Raw genomic sequence first — 27,302 nt, forward strand, 5'->3', positions numbered from 1 at the left:
ATGATAAGCTTGTCACAGTCTCACACAGATTAGTTTGGTAATTGCAGAATCTATCCCAAGTACAGAAAAAGGAGGCATCTATTCCTATGAATGAAGGTCAACATGAGGACACATCTTTTGTCCCGGTATTTAATCACAATAGAGGCCTCAGTACATAGGACTCTAATTTAAATAGAATCTGTCACCAGCTTTTTGCCACTTAGTCTGTGAGAAGCATAATATGGAGACAGAAACCCCGATTCCAGCAATGTGTCACTTACTGGACTACTTGCTGTAGTTTTGATAAAACCACAGTTTTATCAGAAGTAGATTATCTCTAAAAGATTAGTTAGCTTGTTTCTATGTAGTCTTCCATATTTATGAAGTCTGTAAAACCTCTAAAACAACCAAATTCCACCACAGATATCAAACAAAATATTGTAGAACTTATAAGATCATATAATGCAGCATAAATCGTATCAAGTTAAGGGTATGTGCACACGATGCAGAAATGAAGCAGAAAATTTCTGCATCATTTCTGCATCTCCCTGGCAGAAAAAACGCATGCAGATTGTGCATGCGTTTTCCTGCAGAATACATGCGGATTCACATGCGTTTCCACATGCGTTTCCGCATGTGGATTGACAAGCGCTTTCCAGGCGATTTTAGCAACACTTGGAAAGTGCTTGACAACTAGGTCACACTATATAAATCCATGCAACCGGCATAGTGTGACCCGAGAGAGTGGTAAAAATAAAAAATAAATGTATACTTTACCCTCCCATGGCCCGCGCTGTCCTGCTCAATCCGTTCTCCCTCGTCGGCAACTTTGAATTGAAAGACCTGCCGACGTCAGCGTCACGTGACCCGTCACATGACTCTGACGTCAGCGCAGGTCCTTCAACTCACTGCAAAGTGCCGGGAACCAAGCAGGAGCGCTGCGCGGGCCGCCAGAAGGTAAGTATATACCGTGCCTACAAGTAGTATTCAACCCCCTGCAGATTTAGTTGGTTGACACATGCGGAATTAACTTGGCATTGTGACATTTGTACTGTAGATCAGCCTGGAAGTGGGAAATGCACTGCAGCAAATTTTGTTTTTGTTTTTTTTTGTTGTTTTTTTTAAAACGTTAAAAGTTAATTCAGAGTGTCATTTATTATTCAACCCCTCAAACCACAAGAATTCTGTTTGGTCCCCCAAAAGTATTAAGAAGTAGTTCAGGCACCAAGAATAATGAGCTTCACATGTGTGGATTAAAGATCTCTTTTGCCAGCCTTTTCTGACTATTTAAGACCCTCCCCAAACTTGTGAACAGCACTCAGACATGGTCAACATGGGAAAGACAAAGGAGCATTCCAAGGCCATCAGAGACAAGATCATGGAGGGTCACAAGGCTGGCAAGGGGTACAAAACCCTTTCCAAGGAGTTGGGCCTACCTGTCTCCACTGTTGGGAGCATCATCCGTAAGTGGAAGGCTTATGGAACTACTGTTAGCCTTCCACGGCCAGGACAGCCTTTGAAAGTGTCCTCCCGTGCCGAGGCCAGGCTTGTCCGAAGAATCAAGGCTAACCCAAGGACAACAAGGAAGGAGCTCCGGGAAGATCTCATGGCAGTGGGGACATTGGTTTCAGTCAATACCATAAGTAACGTACTCCACCGCAATGGTCTCCGTTCCAGACGAGCCCGTAAGGTACCTTTACTTTCAAAGCGTCATGTCAAGGCTCGTCTACAGTTTGTTCATGATCACTTGGAGGACTCAGACAGACTGGTTCAAGGTTCTATGGTCTGATGAGACCAAGATCGAGATCCTTGGTGCCAACCACACACGTGACGTTTGGAGACTGGATGGCACTGCATACGACCCCAAGAATACCATCCCTACAGTCAAGCATGGTGGTGGCAGCATCATGCTGTGGGGCTGTTTCTCAGCCAAGGGGCCTGGCCATCTGGTCCGCATCCATGGGAAGATGGATAGCATGGCCTACCTGGAGATTTTGGCCAAGAACCTCCGCTCCTCCATCAAGGATCTCAAGATGGGTCGTAATTTCATCTTCCAACAAGACAACGATCCAAAGCACACAGCCAAGAAAACCAAGGCCTGGTTCAAGAGGGAAAAAGTCAAGGTGTTGGAGTGGCCTAGTCAGTCTCCTGACCTTAACCGAATTGAAAACTTGTGGAAGGAGCTCAAAAATAAAGTCCACATGAGACACCCAAAGAACCTAGATAACTTGGAGAAGATCTGCATGGAGGAGTGGGCCAAGATAACTCCACAGACCTGTGCCGGCCTGATCAGGTCTTATAAAAGACGATTAATAGCTGTAATTGCAAACAAGGGTTATTCCACAAAATATTAAACATAGGGGTTGTATAATAATTAACGCACACTTTTATGTTTAAAATTTAATAAAATTCAACTGAGCAACATAACTTTTTGGTTTGTAAGATTTATGCTTCTGTTCATAAAACCTACTCTCGTTTGCAGTTTGAAGGCTCTAACTTATTTGCATCTTATCAAACCAGCTAAATCTGCAGGGGGTTCAATACTACTTGTAGGCACTGTATTTAATTTTTATTTTATTCTTTTTTTACAGCTTTTTTTAATGGTACCTGGGTGTGGATGAGACTCTCCTCTCCTCCATACCCGGGTACCATCCGCACATTAGAACGCGCCAATAGCGCAAGTACAAATGCAGTCTTGCGGAATTGGCGCGTTCTAATGCAAGTCAATGGCGGCGAAAACGCCACCTTTACGCATAATTAATTGACATGCTGCGGATTTTTGAGCGCAGCGTTTACGCTGCGGAAAAATCCGCATCATGGGCACAGCACATGCGGATTTCAATTGGGGAACATTGCTGCCCTTCTACCATGCGTTTTTAATGCGTTTCCGCGGCGTTTACGCAACTGCAAAAACTAAGCGGAAACACATTAAAAACGCATCGTGTGAACTCAGCCTAAAGGAAACACCAGACAAGGCCACAAAGTTTCCCATAAGGTCCACAGATATAACAAAAAAAATAACAATCACAAATTATCACAATGCAGTCAGGATGCCCTTACACAGTTAAGGACACTCTTAAAGAGGTTGTCCACTACTATATAAAATGCCCCCAATGTATTTCAAGGGAATCTGTCACCCCCTGGTATTTATCACACCGCTAATATGGTGATATGGTATGGTATTACAGATGATAGAAATGTGAATCTATACTTACCTGTATGTCCCATGTTAGCAGTCATTGCTTTTATTACTTGTGGGTTACGCGGTGTTCCTTTCCAGGGGACGGGAAGAAATGCCTCCTACTTGCTTAATTAAAATATTTCTCCCCTCCCCTGCACATCACAGTGTCCTGTGACGTGCTGTTCCCATGTCCGGATCCTGTGCCTGCGCGCTTCACCTGTTATTTCCCTGCCATCTGTGTTCAAGTGAAAAGCAGGGATCTAATGCGGAGGCGCCTTTCCCGGCGCCTTCTTGGGCTTGTTTTTTTCTTGTTATTTAGTTAGTAGTTTTGATGTCAATATTCATTTTACCATAAAAATGTATTGAGACACGGCAAAAAAATCCAACTGTGATAAAATGGTAAAAAAAAAAATCTGTTTCGCCATTGTTTTAAGTTGCAATTCCATCCTCGTTTTGCAGATAAGAATCTCTGAAGCGGTGATCCAGGCTGACATACGGTCATTAGTAGTCAGGACACATCTCTAACGGCGTTAGCTACAGAGCTGCCGCCCTCAATCATGTTCTTAACTCCTTATTTTTTTTCTACTCATCTGCCTACCTGCTCTGTTCTGATTTCTTCTAAGGCTCTGTGCCCACTGAGTTTTTTAAGCAATTCAGCTGCAGAAACGTTTAAAAAACGCTTGGTAGAAGGTCTGCCATGTTCCCCAATGATAATCCGCATGTGCTGTGCACTTGCTGCGGAAATTTCGCTGTGGATTATCATTGGGGAAAAATCCGCAGCACTACCAATTATTTTGCGGAAGCGCGGCATTTTCGCCGCCATTGACTTGCATTAGATCGCATGGATTACGCATCACTGGATCTGTACATGCGGATTCCATGCGTTTTAATGTGCGGATGGTACCCAGGTTTGGAGAAGAGGAGACTCTCCTCCGGACCCGGGTACCATAGAACCTGTAAAAAAAAAAAATAATAAAATAAAAAATAAATATTATACTTACCATCTGATGGCCCCTGGTGTGCTCGTCTTGGCTTGCCGGCAGCTCACGGTAGACTAAAGGACCTGCGGTGACGTCATTTAGTCATGTGAGGGGTCACGTGACCGCTGACGTCGGCAGGTACTTAAATCTACCGCGAGCAGCCGGCAAGCAGAGACAAGGACACTGGGGGCCATCAGAAGGTAAGTATATTTATTTTTTACCATTCTTTCGGTCACACTATATAAATCCATGCCGGTTGCATGGATTTATATAGTGTGACCAAGTTGTCAAGCACTTTCCAAGTGATGCTAAAATCTCTTGGAAAGTTCTTGTCAACCTGCATGCAGAAATGCATGTGAAGAACGCTTCACTTCCGCTTGTCCCTGGCAGGAAAAACGCATGTACAATCCGCATGTACAATCCGCATGTACAATCCGCATGTACAATCCGCATGCGTTTTTTCTGCCAGGGAGATGCAGAAACGCTCAGGAAAAATCCGGAGTATTTCTGCATCGAGGGCACACAGCCTAAGAATGCCTTATCGTTGAGGTGGCAATGTCCCTTACATATGCAGTGTTATTAGTGATGCCTAAACACTTACCAGTCCAATTGCAGCCTTATGAACAGGAGAAACAGAAAGATCTGCACATTTTACTTCCCAGACTTGAACAGTTTCAAACCAATGGTCTGGCACTGCAGCAGTGTCCCAGCGGTAGTAACTTCTTGGACTGTCAATAACATGATCCTAGAAAGAATAATAGAAAGTATAAAACAATTCAGGAATGGGTTTTGGTAAAGCGTAGACTTGATATAACACTTAGTTACCTTATCATCATGCTTAAATAATTACAAGTGTGAAGACATTTCTGTAGTCACAGAATTAACTTGGCTTGTTCGCCGCATGGCCATTCTTAGTGCTCTCTACACGTCAAGTGTCCTTGTAGAAGTTTCTTGGGATGTACCACCAGACAGTACCATTAGTTGTAGAAAGTGCATGTATGGCAACCAGAAATCTGACAATAAGGCTCCCTGGTACTCAGATTTGCCAGATGCTGTTTAAAAGTCTGTCAAATGTTAACTATATAAGCTTTACGGGTTTGTCTGGCGCTGCTGATTTCCACCTTGGATGACAAGTGGTGCCTATGATGACACGTCTAAACATACCAGAAGATATGTGTAAATGAGACATCATCAGCGTCACTCAGCTTTTACATGTGGAAATTCATAGTGTAATTCATGTGGTCATTCTGTCCATACAATGGCTGCTGGTGCAGGAGCAGTGACCAGACCTGTCCATACAATGGCTGCTGGTGGAGGAGAAGTGACCAGACCTGTCCATACAATGGCTTCTGGTGCAGGAGCAGTGACCAGACCTGTCCATACAATGGCTGCTGGTGGAGGAGCAGTGACCAGACCTGTCCATACAATGGCTGCTGGTGGAGGAGAAGTGACCAGACCTGTCCATACAATGGCTGCTGGTGGAGGAGCAGTGACCAGACCTGTCCATACAATGGCTGCTGGTGGAGGAGCAGTGACCAGACCTGTCCATACAATGGCTGCTGGTGGAGGAGCAGTGACCAGACCTGTCCATACAATGGCTGCCGGTGGAGGAGCAGTGACCAGACCTGTCCATACAATGGCTGCCGGTGGAGGAGCAGTGACCAGACCTGTCCATACAATGGCTGCCGGTGGAGGAGCAGTGACCAGACCTGTCCATACAATGGCTGCCGGTGGAGGAGCAGTGACCAGACCTGTCCATACAATGGCTGCCGGTGGAGGAGCAGTGACCAGACCTGTCCATACAATGGCTGCCGGTGGAGGAGCAGTGACCAGACCTGTCCATACAATGGCTGCTGGTGGAGGAGCAGTGACCAGACCTGTCCATACAATGGCTGCTGGTGGGGGAGCAGTGACCAGACCTGTCCATACAATGGCTGCTGGTGGAGGAGCAGTGACCAGACCTGTCCATACAATGGCTGCTGGTGGAGGAGAAGTGACCAGACCTGTCCATACAATGGCTTCTGGTGCAGGAGCAGTGACCAGACCTGTCCATACAATGGCTGCTGGTGGAGGAGCAGTGACCAGACCTGTCCATACAATGGCTGCTGGTGGAGGAGAAGTGACCAGACCTGTCCATACAATGGCTGCTGGTGGAGGAGCAGTGACCAGACCTGTCCATACAATGGCTGCTGGTGGAGGAGCAGTGACCAGACCTGTCCATACAATGGCTGCTGGTGGAGGAGGAGTGACCAGACCTGTCCATACAATGGCTGCTGGTGGAGGAGCAGTGACCAGACCTGTCTATACAATGGCTGCTGGTGGAGGAGCAGTGACTAGACCTGTCCATACAATGGCAGCTGGTGGAGGAGCAGTGACCAGACCTGTCCATACAATGGCTGCTGGTGGAGGAGCAGTGACCAGACCTGTCCATACAATGGCTGCTGGTGGAGGAGCAGTGACCAGACCTGTCCATACAATGGCTGCTGGTGGAGGAGCAGTGACCAGACCTGTCTATACAATGGCTGCTGGTGGAGGAGCAGTGACCAGACCTGTCCATACAATGGCTGCTGGTGGAGGAGCAGTGACCAGACCTGTCCATACAATGGCTGCTGGTGGAGGAGCAGTGACCAGACCTGTCCATCAGCCCCATCCAATATAAAAACACCTCACATGGGAAAGCTGCTTTTCTATTGGAGGAGACTGATGGACAGGTCTGGTCACTGCTCCTCCTCCAGCAGCCATCATATGGACAGAAGTGCCGGACAGTGTGTGAGGAAAGCGGCCCTAACTGGACAGAGTGGCCAACCTCTTGAAGGTAGTCCTATAGATTGGATACCTGTAGACAGAGTGTTCGGACAAAAGCCATCTCTTCTGTCCCCATACACATATGCTTGGTCGCATCATCTGCTTTTATATAGACTCCACAACATACAAATGCTCCCTTACTTCATTGGTTCAGGTATTTATGTTCCTCAATTTTTCATACTTTGTGTACCCTTAAAAGTTGTGTGCTATAGAGTGCTAAGGGGTAACGTTTCTCCTTGTGGAAAGTGACAAATTAAGCCTGGCATGTCAGAGTGAGGAGACTTGTACGCCATGCATGCTCCTCTGGGAAATATTAATTATAGTGTGTGTGTGGTGTGTATATATACGTATACATACAGACATACATATATAATATCTGACAATACCCTGAAATACCATGTCTGCAAATTGAGATTCTGGTTTGGCTTTTATCCCAAGTCATGTTGCAAGGCTTGTTAAAGAGCCGATATTGACTCTTAGGATTGCTACATCTAATAGGTGGCACTAGAGTTCAACTCCTCTTTCTTTCTCTGAAGAGACAATTTGCATATAGGATGATTATGCATGCAAAATAGTAAAAATAGTATATTATCAGACTACACAGAAACCGTTACCTTTAGAAAACTGTGATGCTTTTCTAAGTCTTCATCTGTAAAGCCTGTTCCAATCTGGAAAAAACAAAAGTTTTAAAAAAGTAACAAAATAATAGAGAAAAAATACATCTGTTTACATGCAGCTATTCAAGAGCTGAGGACGAGCTGGTCAATATGAGCTGTGTGTAATAGATACCCCCCCCCCATTTTCTGACCACTGGTGTCTGTCTGCATGATGTGTTTAACCCCTTCCCATAGGACTCATTTTTGCACTTTCGATTATCTCTTCTCCCCTTTTCCAAGAGCCATAACTCCTGTATTTTTCGATTAAACAGTCGTATGAGGACGTTTTCTTGCAGAGTGAGTTGTAATTTTGAATTATACTATTCACTTTACCATATAAAGTACTGGAAAACAGAACTAAAGTGGAGTGAAATGGTGAAAAAAGCCCAACTCCTCCATTGTATTTTTTTAATTTGTTTTTTATGCCTCTCAAAGTGCGGTAAATATGACCTAGCGACATGATTCTGCAGGACAGTATGATGCTTTTTCATATATTTTTACTGGTTCTAGAATATTCAGACTTTTGTTTAAAAAAAGGCTGCGTGTTACCATTTTCTGAGACTCTTAACTAATTCGCTTCTTAAACGTAAACCATTTTTTTTTACACTTTTCTTGTCTTTAAAAGGGACTTAAATGAGCATATTGTAAAGTATGGTTAAACTAATGATCGCTTATCGATGTCAATAACATGTGAGATGTTGTGCTCTGTCAGCAGTTTGCGGTGGTCGGTTGTGGGATCCTGCACAGCATGCCGGGATCCTACACCTGGAAGTCCAGATCTGACATATGCTAGAGAGTTGTATCATTTAGGCTGGCATTATGGAAAGTCACAGACATTTTTTGTAATCATTTACATTTAGGAAAATAAATAGTGTATGGCTTCCCATGGTTTTCTTAAAGGGAATCTGTTACCAAGTCAAAAGTGGACAGTTTTCACTTTTAGTTTGGTTGCTCCCCTGAATATTCCAGGTTTTACTTTTATAAATCCGCTATACAGTTCCAGAGATATGGGCCTTTTTATTTATTGCGGATTCTTATAGTCTTTATCAAGGATAAGGTGCGCACAGATTATTAATGCAGAGCCGCATAAATACACAGCAACAGATAATCCTGAGAGCAATGCTCCATTTTAAAGTTACATAGTTTTATGGATGAAAAAAAAATACGCCCGTCCAACAAATTCAACCATAAAGATAAGCACTAAATATAAGGGCCCATATCCCTGGAATCACATCATATAGATTTAAAAGAAAAAAAACCCTGAGCAGCGGGGAGCAACGGAATAAAATAACAGCAAAAACTAGACAATTGACCTGGTGACAGGTCCCCTTTAAATAAAAGTGCAGCCACACACAAGTGGATAGGTACTATTGGATGTATCCATTATTATTCTGTAAAAAGGGGAATCATAACACAATTGTGAACACAGCCATAGAAAACATTTTATTTGTTGGTTTCAATTTGACCACATCAGTCTATAATATTTCAGACAAACCTTGCAGATGGTCTGATATTCCTCACTTTCTTCATCATATGATGCAAGTAGAAATCCTCCATATATGCCAGTTCGCTTTCCTTTTCCCAGATAACCACCAATTACCACTAGATCCAGAGTGTCCCCTAAACCTTCTAAATAATCTTTCTTCAACTAAAAAATAAATGTTGAAATAAAATATGAGCACTAATTACCATCTATTACCGCCTAAAACAGAAAAATAAGTCTAATAGCTGATAAGTGTCCTCTTTAATGGTGCACACTACAGCTGAGCTCCTAGCCACAGTATACGTCAAAGCTTTTCCAGGTGTATAATGTAATATAGTCATAGGTGACCATTTACCAGACGGAGGCTAAAAGTGTGTTTTGTCACACTCCATCTAGCCTGCAAACCGTTCTATAACAGTAAAGAAAAACGCAGAAGACTATACATTCCTAAACAGCGGGACACTGCAAAGAAGCATATACCATTTGGTGGTGGACCAATGTCTCAGTATCCACCCTGACAGTATGCACAGATGCAATGTATACTGAACCTTAGAAAAGTTGCTCTATTCGCGTGACGCTATTTGCCTATGTAAAAGGTATACATTGTCCCACCTAGTCTTAGACTGTAAAATCCTCAAAAGGCAACCACTTGGCTGACCCTCATCTTTTATATTGGCTGTGACAGCCTCCCTGATTGGCCAGGCTAGACCATGTGATGTAATTACTGCAAAGCATTATGGGGAAGCCTGCACGGCCTCAGTTTTCAGCAGTGTGTGAAATGACGGCAGGCTTTTTTTTGTGCTCTTCGCGTATTGAACCGAAGTGTTCTAATTCGTGTAGAAGTGCGTATTTGAGGAAATTCCACTTGAAGTTGTTCCTTTGTGGATCGATCCGCTCATTACTAGTCTCGCTTACTGATCACCTTTTCTCGGGGTCAAGAAGGAATTTTTCCCCGTGATGCAAATTTGCTGAATGTGTCCTGGGGTTTTTGCCTTCTACTGGATCAATAGATTTAGGCATAGGGATTTTAGTAATACCATTATTAGAATCACAAGAGTAATACAAAAGATAAAACTAACTAAAAAAAAAATCATAAACAGGTTCATTTTTAATTGTAATAGTGCAGCAATAATAAAAAGGGTATTAATACATTTGTGAGGCCTAGGCCCAGGAAGTTAGTGTAGTGTTAGTGTAGGGAGCACAATTGGGGGAGAAAGGTTGAATTGGATGGACCTAGGTCTTTATTCAACCTACGCTACTATGTTTCTATGTCAGTCTCAACCTAAAAATAAAACAAAGTCCAAACATGTTGTAAAACCCACCTTTAACCAATTATGAGAGCGTTTGGCAATTTCATATGTGGCATTTTGTTCCAGCGTTTTTACCATCAAGCCTTCACAAGAATCTACATGAAACAAAAAGAACTACCAATTAGCTATATAAAAGTATTTACATGTAGCAGAGGAAACATTTATACTACTTAAATACCTTTTATAGACTGATCAAGAAACTCAGAAATTTCATCTGTGTTTGACGTATCCATATATGTAGCAAACATGAATTGTCCTTCTAGTTCAGTAAAGGATTCTCTCAGTAGTTTCCTTCGCTTAGAAAATGGCTCTCTAACTAAAGACTGAAAAGAAAAAAAATGACAATACCCCTTTAAGTGATACATTAAGTTATTAAATTGCATTAATAATAGCATGAAAATAAGCAAGTTTCAAATTGACTTCCTTCTTCTATTTGCTGTTATTCTCCAGCAATGAGAGGTTTCATAATTCATAATGTACAGCTGGTTTCCATAGAGCTTGGACACCATACCCTGCCCAGACACTGGCCGAGAATGCACAGTACTTACATTCCAGGAAAGAGGTCAACTCCTAACATACAAGAAACCAGAAACCAAGTAAGGAAACTTCAGGGTTGTGAGCTGCTCAAGAGACAATTTGAGAATACCCCTTTAAAAATATACTGGGACTTTCTGGCATTCTCATTTATCAATTCCCCTTCTCCCCCACCCACTGTTGTTTGAAATGTAGCCTAGATCCGTGGAACCTCAATGAAATCTCAAAGATGCAGCTCAATAAATCGGAGTTCAGACAGCAGAACTATATTAAAGGGTTTGTCTAGTCTAAATCAATAAGTCTGCAGACACTCTGTGTGACTGTAGACTCATGAATCCCCCCAGCGCACACATTGTGGGGATTCGCTGGTTTCTGAGCCGTATGTATGCGCTATACATACTCCCAGCCAGAGCTCTACTAGTGGGGCCGGCCTCGCTTCATACAGTTGTATGGAGTGAGGCCGTGCCCTCTAGTCGACCACGCCCGCTGGACGGCCATGTCATTAGTCAGGGCGCGGCCTTGCTCTATACAAGTGGGCTCTCAATGGGAGTATGTATGACGCGTACATACCCCTCCAGTCCCAGCTCAGAAACTGGGGAATCCCCGCAACACACAGTCTGTGCGCTGCGGTATTCATATATCTGCAGTCACACAAAGTCACACATCAAGAGAATGCCAAGAGTGTGCAAAGCAGTCATCAAAGCAAAAGGTGGCTACTTTGAAGAACCTAGAATATAAGACATATTTTCAGTTGTTTCACACTTTTTTGTTAAGTATATAATTCCAGATGTGTTAATTCATAGTTTTGATGCCTTCAATGTGAATGTACAATTTTCATAGTCATGAAAATACAGAAAAATCTCTAAATGAGAAGGTGTGTCCAAACTTTTGGTCTGTACATGCTCTAGCCCCAGTGTCTCCTATGTGATGTACATGTTTCAGCCCGAGTGTTTCCTATGTGAAGTATGTACTTCTGCCCCAGAGTCTCCATTGTGATGTATATGCTCCAGCCCCCGTGTCGACTTTGTGATGTATATGCTTCAGCCCCCGTGTAGCCTATGTGATGTATATGCTTCAGCCCCCGTGTAGCCTATGTGATATATATGCTTCAGCCACAACTTCTATACAATTTTTATGCTCCAGCGTCTATGTGATGTATACGCTGCAGCCCCAGCAGTCTCGGTATCTCTTATGTGATGTATGCTGCAGACCTCCCACTGCTTGAGTTCTATATATTTAATGTGAGCAATGATCAATTTCCCACGTGAGAAGAACTGCAGTGTAATATACATCTGTGTTTGGTACAACTTACTGCTGCGAGTTCTTTACAAAACTTAAAATCACAAAGTTGACTGTGCTCCAGACCAATGCAAATCTGGAAAAGCAACTGTGAAGAGCAACATGATCACCTAACATCACACGACGCACCAAAGAGAAGCAGCTCCAACCATCACATTAGGGGTGAGTTAATTGAACAAATGTAGCCGGTTAATTTTCAAGTTGATAATTTTGTGCAGCCCCTGAAGGATGGTGGAAATACGCAAATGGCCCTTGGCAGAAAAAAGGTTCCTCACTCCTGCTCTAGACAGTGGATGCCCCACTCGTCTCTATCGCAGGCATAAGTGTAAAAAGATAATTGGAAAGATCTCTGTACTGTCTTCTTCATATATTTGTACATTATAATAAGATCGCCACTAAGCCTTTATTTTTCCAAACTGAATAAACCCAAGTTTAAAAAACCTGTCCTAGTATAACAGTCCACTCATTCCCTTAATCTTGGTTGCTCTTCTCTGCACATGCTCAGTTCAGTTATGTCCTTCTTATACACTGGAGTCCAAAATTGTACAGTTTTCTAAGTGTGGCCGCACTAGTGACTTGTACAGAGGCAAATCTATGTTCTCGTAATGAGCATCTATGCCTCTTTTAATGCATCCCATTTTTTTTTGCCTTGGCAGCAGCTGCTTGGCATTGATCACTGAAATTTAGTTTACCATCCACCATAAGCCCAAGTCTTTTTCAGTGAATTTTACCCAGTGTTTTACAATTTAGCACATAATTATACATTTTATTTCCTCTGCCCAAGTGCTGATTTTATATTTATCTACAATAAACTTGAGTTTCCTTTTCTCAGCCCAAGTTTCCACATAAATCCCTCAGCAATTATAAATTATCCTCCTCTGTGCCGATTACGCTACAGTTTAGTATCATCTGCAAAAATTAACTCTATCCAGTATGCCTTTACAAGGTCACTAATGATGTTAAAAAAAAAAGAGGGCCCGATACTTATCCCTGTGGTACCACACTGTTAACTGTGACCCAATCCAAGTGTGTTCTGTTAATAACCACCATTTGTTTCCCATTACGGATCCAGTTAACCCAGTTACACATATTTTCTTCCAATCCAATTACTCTCATTTGATGTACCAATCTTTTGTGTGACATTTTATAACATTAGGATTTAAAGTAGGAAGTAGTTTAGAAAAACTCCAGCACCTTCTCCGTATCCATCACAAGAAATGTAAAGTTAAAACGTCCATTTTATTAGTTCCATTAAAAAAGCGCCATATGTAAGGCAGACCTTACGCGTTTCGAACCAAACAAGGGTTCTTAATCATAGGTTACATTACTATAGATAAAAGACATATATATACATATGGACTGAAAACAAAAGAGAAAATAGGGTGGAGACAACAAAGAACAGGAAGTTCATTAGTGAATGAAAATCCTCCTGAGGATAATTGCTCAGTAATATACATAAATTAAACTTATGTGCATGGTATGCTGGCAAATTAAGTATATCATTAGAAAAAAAGTATCAAAAAATGTACATTAAACCATTGCGAAAATTGAGACCATTGGGAATGCGAGAGTTAAGTTTAAGAATCCATGAGGCTTCTCTGGCTAGGAGAAGCTTACCTCTATCTCCTCCAGGTATTTGTCTTTGCACCTTGTCTATACCAATAACCTTAAGCGTGGAAAGATCACAGCGAAAATCAGAGGATTCGGAGTCGCTCCAGTAACATGCTCTGCGATGCGTCTTTTGAGCATGCGGCTGGTGCAACCCACATAAATTTTTTTGCAAGATGTGCACAGTGCTTGATAAATGACATATGTACTAGAGCAATTAATAAAGTGCTTAATATTATATATTTTGCCTGCACTGTCAGTAAATGTCTGGGTCTTAAACATAAATTTGCAAATATTACACTTTGTGCCTCCACATTTATAGGATCCATTAATATGAAGCCATGCGTCTGACCTTGGGCTTTTGGCGGACAGAAAACTTGGAGATAATAAATTTCCTATATTGGGGGATTTTTTAGCAACAAAATTAATTCCTTCCTTAAGGATGCTCTGAAGTGCTTTGTCCTGATGTAATATACAAGCATATTTCCGAATTAGATCTGTGATAGCCTGATAGTCTGTACTATAAGCTGTGGAGAAAGTAACTTGTTGTTTATTTCTCTTACATACCGTGTTATTCTCCAGTAAAGATGTCTGTGTTTTGTGAAAGGCTATATTACGGGCTCTGCAAATATGTGCATTTGAATAACCTCTATGTTTAAACCTGCGCTTCAGTATGTCACATTCATAAATATAGCTCTCATCCGTAGACAGATCTGAGTGGGTACTTGTTTTTGTGGAAGGAGTTGAAGATTTTATTGATACAATTTTGTGTACATAAGATTTGGTCAATTTTAAGAGCTAGGTTCATACCCGTATCCTGTGCTCTGTGGTGAGCACTTAAGTTGGGGTTCTGCCTAAATCTGAGAAATATGTGATTGAGAGAGAATCCACAACGGAAAAAATTACTGTAATGAGACAGGCAAAGACACTGACTCTGGACTAAATGGCGGTTTGTCTTTTTAGAGGTGCATAAAACTGGTCGACTGAATTCTTCCGCATGCCTAAAAAGATGGGACATTGCTGGTAAACAGGCCAGATAGCGTATAAAAAGGGACTTCATCTGCCTCATTATACTGAATGGTTCTGTTAGGGGGGGTTGTTCTGAATTCTGTTTTTTCTGGCGATTAATGGTTTGCGCACATCATCTTTTAGGTGGGTCAAATCAGGAACCTGCCCAAAAAAGCGCTTAAGTCAAAAGAATGAACATTGGCACTGCAAAATAAATACCACTTGCTATGCATACATTCAATCCTTTTAGCCTCTTTTAACCACTTCAGGTTTCCATAGACATGAAACAATTAGAAGTGAATAGACCTATTTTCAGGAGGCTTTCAGGTAGAAGCTGTTCAATAGTTTATACCCAAGTGTCAAAAAAATGAACGCCGGCAAAAATTGCATAAAACAAATGATCGAAAAGACGCTTCAGGAGAAGATACTCCAGTGTCTTCACCTGGCTAAAGTCGGGGGTGTGGGAGATGGGTACGAAGCCATTTAAAAAAAAAAAAAAAAAAAAAGGACATTGTATGCTCATTTCCTTAGGCATAAATCTCGCTATAATGCACAGAGAGAGCACAGAATAAATGTGAGCAGAGACTTATCAATTTTTGTGAGGCAGAATGAACAAATCAATAGCAGAATTTTTTATGCCAGTCATAAGTGATAAGTGTTATAAGTGATAGAGAGGTCAGTATGGTTACGGTAATGCTAGATTTATATAGGTTTTTATGCTTTGCTACTTTTACACAATTTTTTCGTTTTAAATTTTTTTGCATTTCCTTATTTTCAGAGTTATAATTTTTCTATTACTCTGCCGACAGAGCTGTATGAGGGCTTCTTTTTTTCCGAATGATTTGAAGTTTTTGTTGGTACCATTTTGGGGGTATATAGTATTTTTTAATATCCTTCTGTTACAATATTTGGGAGGCAGAATGAACACAGAAATAACGATTCAGGAATATTTTTTACACCATTCACTGTGCGGTAAAATAACGGCTTTCTTTTTTGGGTCAGTATGATGATGATTATGAATTATTATTATTATTATTATTATTAAAGAACCTTCGGCTCAATCTCGAGCCATGGCGACCTGATAAATGAACGCTTTGTAAGAGGACCGACCTTGTGCAATCCTAGATAGGTTCACCAGGGTCTTCTCCACCTTTATCTTGATTGTATCAAGCCATCGGGTTGCTGGTCTTCCTCTTCGCCTTATTCGTCTATTCTTTTGACCATGATGTCCTTCTCCAGTGATTGCTTTCTTCGTATAAGGTGTCCAAAGTAGGCAAGTCGTAGCTTGGTGATCCTTGCTTCGAGTGACATGTCTGACTTGATTTGTTCTAAAATAGATTTGTTTGTTCTTCTTGGTATCCATGGTATTGATAACATACTGCTCCAACACCACATTTTGAAGGCTTCGATTCTTCTTGTCTTGTTTCTTTACTGTCCAGGTTTCACATCCATTTTACGACAGAAAAGACCAGACTACGTACGAGCCATGTCTTTGTCCCTGTGAATTGTTCCTCGAATTGATGAGATTGTCCAGTGACTTCCTTGTTATGATGCCAGATTTATTTTGGTTTTCTTATGGTTTTACTGCTTTTGAACAACAAGAACAATTTCAGGGTAAGTTCCCACGTTCAGGATTTGCTGCGGTTTTGACGCTGTAGAATATCTGCACCATTTTCGCACCTATTCTGCAAATTAGCGGACACGCATTTTTATTTTTTTTTACACTTGCGGATTTTCCTCATTAATGCAAGTCTTTGGGGAAAATCCACATGCGTACTGACAAGAGAAATTTAAATGCAGCAGATCTGAAAGCCGCACTGCATATCAGTTTCCGAAGGTGCACATAGATGCACAGTGGACATGGATTTTCAAGAAACCAATCCACTATGCTGCAATATCTGCCCGCTGCATTTTTGATGCTGCATAAATACGCAGTGTCAAAACCGCAGCAAATCCTGGACATGGGAACGCACTCTTAGGATATGTGCCAACGAAGCGTCCGGGCCTGCGGCCCACAAGCTGCGGAAGAGCAGTCAGCGACTTCCGCTTATCTATGCAAGTGAGCGGCGGACATTTTTTATTTCCCACATGCAGACTTTCCTCATAGAGGTTAGGTCTATGAGGAGAGCCCGCATGCAGACCTGCTGGAGAAATTGACATGCTGCGCTCTGCAAAGATGCACCGCATGTCAGTTTCCGCAGGTGTGCTGCAAAACGCATAGTGGACATGGGATTTCAAGAAATCTCATCCACTATGCTGTAACATCTGGCAGCTGTGGGTTTGACGCTGCATAAGTCCGCAGCGTCAAACCCAGAAGCTCTGGATCGTGGGCACACAGCCTTATAGGAAAAAAAAACACGTTTATACATTGCCATAGTCTGACAAATATAACTTTTTCTGCTGATAGAGATAAGTGAGGGCTTGTTTTTGCAGGACAAGATGAAATTTCCAGCACTACTCTTTATTTACATAAAAGTTATTGATCGAGTTTTATTCAACAATTTGGGCAGTGGAACGTAAAGAAAAAAAATGCTTTTTGTCGTGATTATTATAATTTTTACAGTGTTCACTATAGTTGTTAAATAGTGTGACTGTATTAAAGATCTGGTTGTTCCAACTATACAAAATGTGTAGTTTATTTACTTTTGTTTTTACATCAAAATTGTATTTATTAATGTGGAGACATGAGGGTCAGTGGGTGCTCTCATCCGCTGGTCCAGCTGTCATTAGAAAGTCTGCATGGACCAGGGCTCATCCCACTGAACGCTGCTCTCCTTTCCCGTGGGCAGAATACTATTCAGACAACACAGGATGGGGGTAAAACAGTGTGGCAACACTTTATTGAACCACCAACAGACAATAATACATAGTACAGTGCCAGTAAATATACAAGATGGTGCAAATTAGAGTCTCACCCTTCCGCTGGCTCACTGGGATTAGCTCAGCTGCGACTAAAGGGCTTCCAGGGTCAACTACCCAAACCAGTGACACCCTGCTTTTGGCAGGCACTCACAGCAGAGGTAGCGGCAAGCTTAGGAAGCTGACAGTTCATTGAGGTAGGTAGCCAGGTGAACCGATTGTCCCAACCTGGCTGCTCCACAGGTCTCCATGGGCTCAGTGATGGGCAATGGATCAAATCTGTATTACTCTGGTTGGAGTCAAGGTGCCTTGCTGCTATTCTATAAAATCTCTTTGCAGAAGGATAAAGGTCCCTTTTTATACTCACGTCTGTCCTCCAGGACATCATCCACAGGTCTGGGAAAGGTGGGATGAGGTCAACTCTTATTGCATTGTTCGATTATTAAATCAATCTGCACAGTTTGTCCTTCCCTGCTTTCAGGTCAACAACTTGCAAGGACTTATAAAATGGGTAATCCACATATTAGCAAACGTCGATTGTTGAATGACCCTGCGTCCCTGTCATTCAAGGACAGTAACACAATATGCTGCAACAAACCAACTCAAGAGTCAACGTTCAGGCTCATATAACCATGGCCTATGTCCCTAGGCCTACTAAATATGCATCTGGCATAATTTAGAATAAATGCTGTGTCGTCATAACTGGCAAAACATTTTGTGATTTTGATGTTCTTTATTTTGTAGGGGGTTTGGGGTTTCTACATATTTTTTTTTTTTACTTCGTACCTCTATGGGACTTGAACACTCTACACTGCATTCCACATTATTATGTAAATTGGATTTAAGAGTTAAAAAGATGTAATTTTTGTTTTGTTCACAACTAGTGTTGAGCATTCCGATACTGAAATATCGGGTATCGGCCGATATTCACTGTATCGGAATTCCGATACTTTTATAATATCGAATACCGGAATCGGAAGTTCCCATAATGCCTGCGCTCTGCAGTGTCTGTGAAGGATGACAAGCTGGATGGCAGCGCTCAGCTGCGATCCAGCTTGTCATCAGAATGCCATCCCAGCGTGGGAGAATTCTCCTGATTGTTTAAAAGCCGGCGCGCGGTAAAAAGCCGCCGGCTTTTAAACAATCACGCAGCCCCATACTGCTTCCCCGCAGCCTCCCACCCCGATCCTCCGCTCCCCTCGCCACCTCCAATCCCAATCGTAAATTAGGACCGGGCGGGGAGCGCAGCACCAAGGAGCGAAGGACCCGGGCGGGGAAGCCGGCAGTGAAAAGACTTCACCGCCGGCTTTCCAGTTCTGTGCTGCGCTTTCCCGCCGGTTATTTCAAATGAACAGCTGAGGTATCAGGTGATGCCGATCAGCTGTTCATTTGAAGTAGCCGCGGTGCCCTCAGAGGGTTCATGTGAGTTCATGCTTGACTGCATGAACTCACATGAACTTTCCAACGGCCGCACAGGTCAGCCACTCCTCCCAGACCCGTCATGATTAGTGTGTGCGGGGTGTGTGTGCGTGGTGTGTGTGTGTGCGGGGTGTGTGTGTGTGTGTGCGGGGTGTGTGTGCGGGGTGTGTGTGCGTGCAGGCAGACATAGGCCGATGTGACACTACTACTCCCATCGGCCTATGTCTGTCCCCCGTCCACTCGTGCCAGCAGGATCAGCTCGATGGGAGCAGTAGTTCCCATCAGCCTGATCCTGCTATTTAAATTGCCCTACTGTGTCCCCAATAAATTTTAAATACATGTCATTGGTGGCCAGTGGTTACCTAAAAGAAATTAGTTCATACATTACCTGTCCCCGCCGATCGCCACCTAAAATAAAGTAAAAAATAAAAAACTACACCTATACTCACCTAGACACCTAATTCCCCGAAGCCATCGATCTCCTGTAATAAAATATAAAATAATAAACCACAACCTTATCCTTACCCCTCCGTAGCAGTCCACGAGTGTCCCACGATGATCTCCAGTTCAGAGCAGCCACATAGAATGTGACCGCTCTGAACCGCTGCCGCCGCTAGAATGACGGGGCCGTAAGGGTTCACCGGAGTTCAGGCAGCGCTGCTCCGGTTAGCTCCTTTACGGCACTGCTGTATCGTGAGAAATTCCCACGGTACAGCACTGCCGTAAAGGAGGTCTCCGGAGCTGCGCTGCCTGAATGCACTCCGGTGACCTCAGTCAGTGGCTCCCGATGCCGAGAGCGGACGTGTTCCCGGCAGCGTGAGCTTACAGCAGCCATGCACAGCTGTCACCATCTCCAGATGTGACAGCTGTGCATGGGAGATCAGCGCAGGAACGTGGACAGGTAACTATTATTTTTAGTAAACTAAGAATTAAATAAAATGGTGTTTTATTTCAAATAAATTATTTTTTTCTGGGTGTAGTGTGTTTTTTCTTTTTAACACTTTGTAGGTTAGTAATGGGGGTGTCATATAGACGGCCATCATTACTAACCTGGGCTTCATGGCAGCTGGCGCTGACATGAACCCCACCACTATTACCCCCTGCCACCGCACCAGGGCAGCGTGGAAGAGCGAGGCTAAGTGCCAGAATTGGCGCATCCTATGGATGCGCCATTTCTGGGGCGGCTGACGGCTGGTGTTTCTAGCCTGGGAGGGGGCCAATATTCATGGCACCCTTCCTGAGCTATTAATATCAGCCCCCAGCTGTCTGCCTAGCCTTTGCTAGCTATTAAAATAGGGGGGACCCCACGTCATTTTTTTTGGGGGGGTCCCCCATTTTAATAGCTAGTAAAGGCTAGGTATTCAGCTGGGGGCTGATATTAGTAGCCTGGGAAGCTCCGTGGGTTTTACCCCCTTCCAAGGCTTCAAACATCTGCCCCAGCCGTCTGCTTAACCTCCGCTAGAGACTAAAATTATGGGGGATCCCACGCCATTTTTTTTTTAAATAAATCCTTTATTTTAACACTAAATGACATTTGAGGACTTAATAAAGATGCAGTCCCTAAATTATTATTTATTTTTTAATAAATTTTTCCCAAAACTTTTGACGTGGGCTTCGCCATATTTTTGTATGCCAGCCAGGTACAGCATCCAGCTTCTATGAACGCGCCATTTTCCGGGGCGGCCGCGGACTGCAATTTTCAGCGGGGGGGGGCAGAAAGCTTGGGCCTCCCTGCGCTGCAGATTCCATCCCCCAGCTGCCTAGTTGTACCTGGCTGGACACAAAAATAGGGAGAAGCTCCACGTTTTTTTTTTTTTAATTATTTCACGAAATTCATGGAATAATTAAGAAAAAAAGGGCTTCCCTATATTGCTGTGTCCGGCTAGGTACAAATAGGCAGCTGGTGGTTGGGGGCAGCCCGTTCCTGCCTGCTGTACCTGGCTGGACACAAATATAGTGTGAAGCCCCACGTCAATTTTTTTTTAATTATTTCAGGAAATTCATGAAATAATTAAAAAAAAATTATGTGGGGCTTCGCCCTATATTTGTGTCCAGCCAGGTACAGCAGGCAGGAACGGGCTGCCCCCAACCACCAGCTGCCTATTTGTACCTAGCCGGACACAACAATATAGGGAAGCCCTTTTTTTCTTAATTATTCCATGAATTTCATGAAATAATTAAAAAAAAAAATGTGTGGCGCTTCGCCCTATTTTTGTGTCCAGCCAGGTACAACTAGGCAGCTGGGGGCTGGAATCTGCAGCGCAGGGAGACCCAAGCTTTCTGGGCCCCACCCGCTGCAAATTGCAGTCCGCAGCCGCCCCGGAAAATGGCGCGTTCATAGAAGCGCCATCTTCTGGCGCTGTACCCAACTCATCCAGGGCCCTGGTGCGGTGGCTCACTGGGTAATAAAGGGGTTAAGGCCAGCTTGGCATTATCAGCTGGCCCTAAGCCCGAAATTCATGGGGTCACGCCAATATTAGACATGACTGCCATGAATTTCTAGTAAAGTATTTAAAAAAAACACAAACACCCAGAAAAAAGTCCTTTAATTGAAATAAACACACAATTCTTTATTGTTCTAAATTAAACCATACTTACCACCACGCCCATTCCAGCTGAAGCCAACGATCTCCTGCAATAAAAGTAAAATAATAAAGCAACATCATCCTTACCTTTCCATGGCTCCCACGACAGCTTCAGCTCTGCTACATCGAGATGACAGGCTGGACCGCAGCAGAACGCTGCCATCCATCCTGTCATCCCGCAGACACTGAGAAGCGCAGGCATACTTCCACTCCTCAGTGTCTGGCTGTGACGGCATCCAGATGAGCCGAGGTCATGTCCAATGAACTCAGCTCACCTCATGTATGTCACTGACAGCGTGGGAAAATTCTCCTGCACTCAGCACTTCAGCGTGAGAATTTTCCCACGCTGTCAGTGACGTGCATGAGGTGAGCTGAGTTCATTGGACATGACCTCACCTCATGTATGTCACTGACAGCGTGGGAGAATTCTCACGCTGAAGCGCTGAGTGCAGGAGAATTTTCCCACGCTGTCAGTGACGTGCATGAGGTGAGCTGAGTTCATTGGACATGAACTCGGCTCATCTGGATGACGTCACAGAGAGACACTGAGGAGCGCAAGCATGCCTGCGCTTCTCAGTGTCTGCGGGATGACAGGCTGGATGGCAGCTTTCTGCTGCGGTCCAGCCTGTCATCTCGATGTAGCAGAGCTGGAGCTGTCCTGGGAACCATCGAAAGGTAAGGATGAGGTTGCTTTATTATTTTTCTTTTATTGCAGGAGATCGTTGGCTTCAGCTGGAATGGGCGTGATGGTAAGTATGGTTTAATTTATAACAATAAAGAATTGTGTCTTTATTTCAATTAAAGGACTTTACTCTGGGTGTTTGTGTTTTCTTTTAACTTTGACTATGGGGTTAGTAATGGGGGTGTCTTATAGACGCCTCTCCATTACTAACCTGGGCTTGATGTCAGCTGGCATTATAAGCTGACATCAACCCCAACCCTATTACCCCCTGCCACCGCACCAGGGCAGCGTGGAAGAGCGAGGCTAAGTGCCAGAATTGGCGCATCCTATGGATGCGCCATTTCTGGGGCGGCTGACGGCTGGTGTTTCTAGCCTGGGAGGGGGCCAATATTCATGGCACCCTTCCTGGGCTATTAATATCAGCCCCCAGCTGTCTGCCTAGCCTGTGCTAGCTATTAAATTAGGGGGGACCCCACGTTATTTTTTTGGGGGGGTTCCCCCATTTTAATAGCTAGTAAAGGCTAGGTATTCAGCTGGGGGCTGATATTAGTAGCCTGTGAAGCTCCGTGGGTATTACCCCCTTACAAGGCTTCAAACATTTGCCCCAGCTGTCTGCTTAACCTCCGCTAGAGCCTAAAATTAAGGGGAACCCCACGCCAATTTTTTTTTAAATAAATCCTTTATTTTAACACTAAATGACAAGTACAGTAATCAACACTGTCACTGTACTTCATATATATGTGACTGACATGTTTCTATCTATCTAATCTATGTGTGATTCTCTATTCCTTCTATTCTAAATTGTCGGGTACAGATGCTGAATTGCCGGCCGGCTTTCTTAAAGAGACGGTGCATGAAAACACTATTATTTTTTTTAATAAATCCTTTACACTAAATGACAAGTTCTGTAAGCAACACTGTCACTGTACTTCATATATATGTGACTGACATGTTTCTATCTAATCTATGTGTGAAGCTCTATTCTTTCTGTTGTAAATTGTCAGGTACCGGTGTATGCCGCTGATGAATTGCCGGCTTTTCATGTCATTCTACATTATTCTTAGTTGTTTTACTTCATGTAGAATTAACCTACAAGGAAAGAAAGGGTTTATTTTCATTCCGATATTTGTGTCCCATTGACTTGCATTGGTTTCCGGTATCGGAATCGGCGATATCCGATACTTTTTGGGTATCGGCCCGATCCAATCCGATACGATATTTCCTGATATCGGAAGGTATCGCTCAACATTATTCACAACCTGTTTGAGATCGTTTTCAGTGATTCAGTTTGCCAGGTGAGTTCAATTAAAGGAGAATGGCTTAACAAGGACGTTCCACATAATTAAACAGCCACAGGTTTCAAGCAATATGGGAAAAAAAAATTCTCTCTCTGCTGCCAAAAAGCATCAAATAGTGCAATGCCTTCGACAAGGTATGAAAACATTAGGTATTTCAGGAAAACGTAGGGGTGATCATCGTACTTTTAAGAGATTTGTGGCTAATACAGAGCACAGACAGGTTCGTGCAGATAAAGGCAGCTGCTAAAATACTATTGCAATCCAGCAAACAGGTATCTGAAGCTGCTGGTGCCTCTGGAGTCCCGTGAACCTCAAGGTGTAGGATCTTTCAGAGATTTGCAGTTATGCATGAACCTACTAAATGGCCACTCCTAAACAGTACTCATAAGCAGAAATTGCTGCAGTGGGCCCAGACATACATGAAGACTAGTTTTGCCATGCAACCTTGGGTGGTTGGTTGATGGCCACCACATCCCAACAAGGCTGCAATGTCAGCAAGGAGGTGGCAGTCATGTTTTTGGCCGGAATAATCAGGAGAGAGCTGGGAGGCCCCCTACAGGGTCCCTGAATGAGCAAAAATGACCTCAGCAATGTATATAGAATTTCTGACTGATCGCTTTCCATGGTACAAAAATAACTGGGCCATATGTAGCAAAATAATCTTCATGCATGACAATGCACCATCTCATGCTGAAAAGAATACCTCCGAGGTACGGGCTGCTGGGCATAAAAGGAGAAACTCATGGTGTGGCCACCATCCTCCCCTGACCACAACCCTATTAAGAACCTTTGGAGTATCCTAAAGCAAAAGCTCTATGAGGGTAGGAGGCAGCTCACAGCAAAGCAGCAGCTCTGGGAGATTCTGACATCCCGCAAAAAATTCAAGCATAAACTATCCAAAAACTCACATGATACAAGAATTGTGAAGGTGTTATCAAAAAAGGGGTCCTATGTTACATGTAACTTGGCCTGTTAAGATGTTTTGAATTGAAAATGCTTTCGATTTAAGTAAATGTGACCTATTAATGCTTCAAATTCAACAAATGACCATTTTCAGCTCCTTACAGCCTTTAAAATATGTGGAAACTCTGTTGTGCGTCATAATTTGGAAAACTGTACTTTGATGATTTTTTTTTTAGTTTTGAAAAAAATCCTGTTATTGGGAGGTTTGTCCAATAGAATTTGATTTGTACTCCCCATGGCTGATAATTTTAACATTATACTTATAATTTGGAACGTGGAGTATATTCTGATTGCTGGGTATTAGACCTGGCAGCGTTACACTGAGACGAGGCATGTTAGAACAGGCTATCACACTAAGCAGGCCCAGAGGTCATTCTTTGATCTCCTGGGGGAGGGGATGCCACCCTCGTCAAAGCATATGGCGAAATATTCGTCGGGTACATGCAGGCATTGTGGGGTCAGTATCCTCTTATTTCTATGTATATACATCTCGCTTATATGTTGTGTCTTACTCAATGTCTCTGAATCTCATCTGACTGATTTCTCTGGAGCTAGCACTAAGCACTTTATTACCTATCCATTTACCTTATATGTGTATCCATTCTAATACATTACTATATTGATTGTTTATGTGCACAGGTGTATTTAGATGAAGCCATCTCATGAATTTGTGCCATTTGCTTTCTAATTGAATCATGTTTGACACACAAATTTAATGTATTTGGATATTTATATTGTTGATATGCACCTTGAGGCATTCTTTCCCTTGTTATTTTATACTATTGTTATTTTAATATGTAATTAATAAACTATGTATTTTAGTATATTTTGATTATGTGTCATATTTGTAGGTGATAAAGCACAAATGGGTTAAAAATGCTCACTACATCTCCAGGTCAAATCCTTATAGAGTGCTCATCGCCAGTCTGTGGCTGCCATTATTATTGTAACAATGTGCAGCCACTGACTTGTGCATTAGTGTTATTTAGTAAAGTCATCAAGTGTCTTTAAATGGCAGGCTAAAGGGCCCTACTTTCTAGAAAAGTTGTGTCCGAACTTCTGGGTTATGGGATCCTGGTATGCAGAGAAGGATTTCACAACAGTCCAAAGCCGTATTATCGTGAAATAAAACCAGGGAACTTCCTTTGCAATTCTTCTAAGTATCCCATATGAGATCTTAGTTGTGCTACTTGACAAACAAGAGGTGTTAGAAATTTAGAAGCACCTTGTGGATTTTGGAGCCAACTTAATTTTCTGGCATCATTTCAGTTTGTAAAGAACACTGAGGTGATATTATTTTGGAAAATGCGTCTGTAACATACCTGGCGGCGTCCTTGCATGGTGGTCCATCTCCCACTGTGCAAGAGGGCGCACTTGATCTCCTGTCCAGAATGTCTCTCTGGCTTCCCTCCATGCTGTCTGTTTGTGTCTGTTTCTGCTGCTTAAGGGCGGCGCCCGATCACTTCCTGCCTTTTGTACCTGCTGTGGGTCACACCCCTTGTGCGTCCTCAGCCTATTGCTGTCTGTCACTTGGTATATAGCTCAGCAGCTCCCTTCTATCCCTGCCTGAGCATAGTGTTTCCTTCAGTGTGTGCTTGCACTCTGAAGGTGCCAGGTCCCGTCTCTTGTCTCCTGCTTTTTGTATCAGTTCCCGTGTCTGAACTGTGTCCTGTATGTCTCCTGCTTTTTGTATCAGTTCCCGTGTCTGAACTGAGTCCTGTATGTCTCCTGCTTTGCGGTATCAGCTCCCATGTCTGAACTGTGTCCTGTATGTCTCCTGCTTTGCGGTATCAGCTCCCGTGTCTGAACTGAGTCCTGTATGTCTCCTGCTTTGCGGTATCAGCTCCCGTGTCTGAACTGACTCCTTTCTGTGTTCTCTTGTCTGTCCTGTCTGAACACGCTCCTAGCCTGTTCCTCTCGCCTTCTAGTGGCCGATTTCCTAGACCCGCTCCTGTGTCTGGTCTGTCCTGTCTGAACACGCTCCTTGCCTGTTCGTTCCGCCTTCTAGTGGCCGATTTCCTAGACCCGCTCCTGCGTCTGGTCTGTCCTGTCTGAACACGCTCCTTGCCTGTTCGTTCCGCCTCTCTGGGGGCCGTATTTCCAGACCCGCTCCTGTATCCCTCTGCAGTGTCGGTCTCCTCCGTACACTCAGTTCCAGTCTGAACTCTCTCCTGTCCTTTACCTGTTTTGCCTCTATGTCCGTTCCCTTCCTTTTTCTGCAGAGTCTGAACTCGTACCTAACTCCTGCTTGTTGTCTCTGCAAGTACTGTGTGAGTATCTGGCTCTGTCTTTCCCTTCCTGTCTGTTCCGTGTGAACAGAGCCCTGTCCTCCCTGCTCAGCCTTGTCTGCACTCTAGCTGTGCTTGCCTTTACCCCCCTGCCTGCATACCCGCCTGCCTGCATACCAGTCGTGCCTGCCTATACCCTCCAGTCTGTGTGCCAGCCTACCAGCCTGTTCCTGTATTCCCCTGTGTGGGTCAACAGCCGTGTCCGGGGTCTGTCCTGGAGTAGCACCTGGTCCCTCTGCTCGGTTCCTCCTTGGTGCACTGGCGTCGTATGCCGTCGTGCGACCCTGGTCGGATCGGGTGAATACTTAGTCACGCCCCTCCAGGCATTCACTCTCCGGCACGGTCCAGTGGAGTCACTACCAATC

The 27,302-nt window shown here is 43.5% G+C and overlaps 1 protein-coding gene across 2 annotated transcripts in view; it reads right to left on the reverse strand.

Annotated features, from left to right (window-relative positions):
* Positions 1 to 27,302, reverse strand: part of LIG1 (DNA ligase 1) — a 313,956-nt gene that overhangs the window by 40,302 nt on the left and 246,352 nt on the right. For both annotated transcript variants that reach the window (XM_073657816.1, XM_073657817.1), the window contains 5 exons: positions 10,573 to 10,717; positions 10,407 to 10,489; positions 9,097 to 9,249; positions 7,560 to 7,613; positions 4,742 to 4,885 (listed from right to left, as the gene is read on the reverse strand). In XM_073657816.1, the coding sequence (XP_073513917.1) occupies positions 4,742 to 4,885; positions 7,560 to 7,613; positions 9,097 to 9,249; positions 10,407 to 10,489; positions 10,573 to 10,717 (579 nt within the window). The remainder of the gene's footprint in view (positions 1 to 4,741; positions 4,886 to 7,559; positions 7,614 to 9,096; positions 9,250 to 10,406; positions 10,490 to 10,572; positions 10,718 to 27,302) is intronic.

This window comes from Phyllobates terribilis, unplaced genomic scaffold, assembly GCF_046119375.1.
Source record: "Phyllobates terribilis strain yellow unplaced genomic scaffold, ASM4611937v1 Scaffold_12__6_contigs__length_324123572, whole genome shotgun sequence".
NCBI classification, from domain to species: Eukaryota; Metazoa; Chordata; class Amphibia; order Anura; family Dendrobatidae; genus Phyllobates; species Phyllobates terribilis.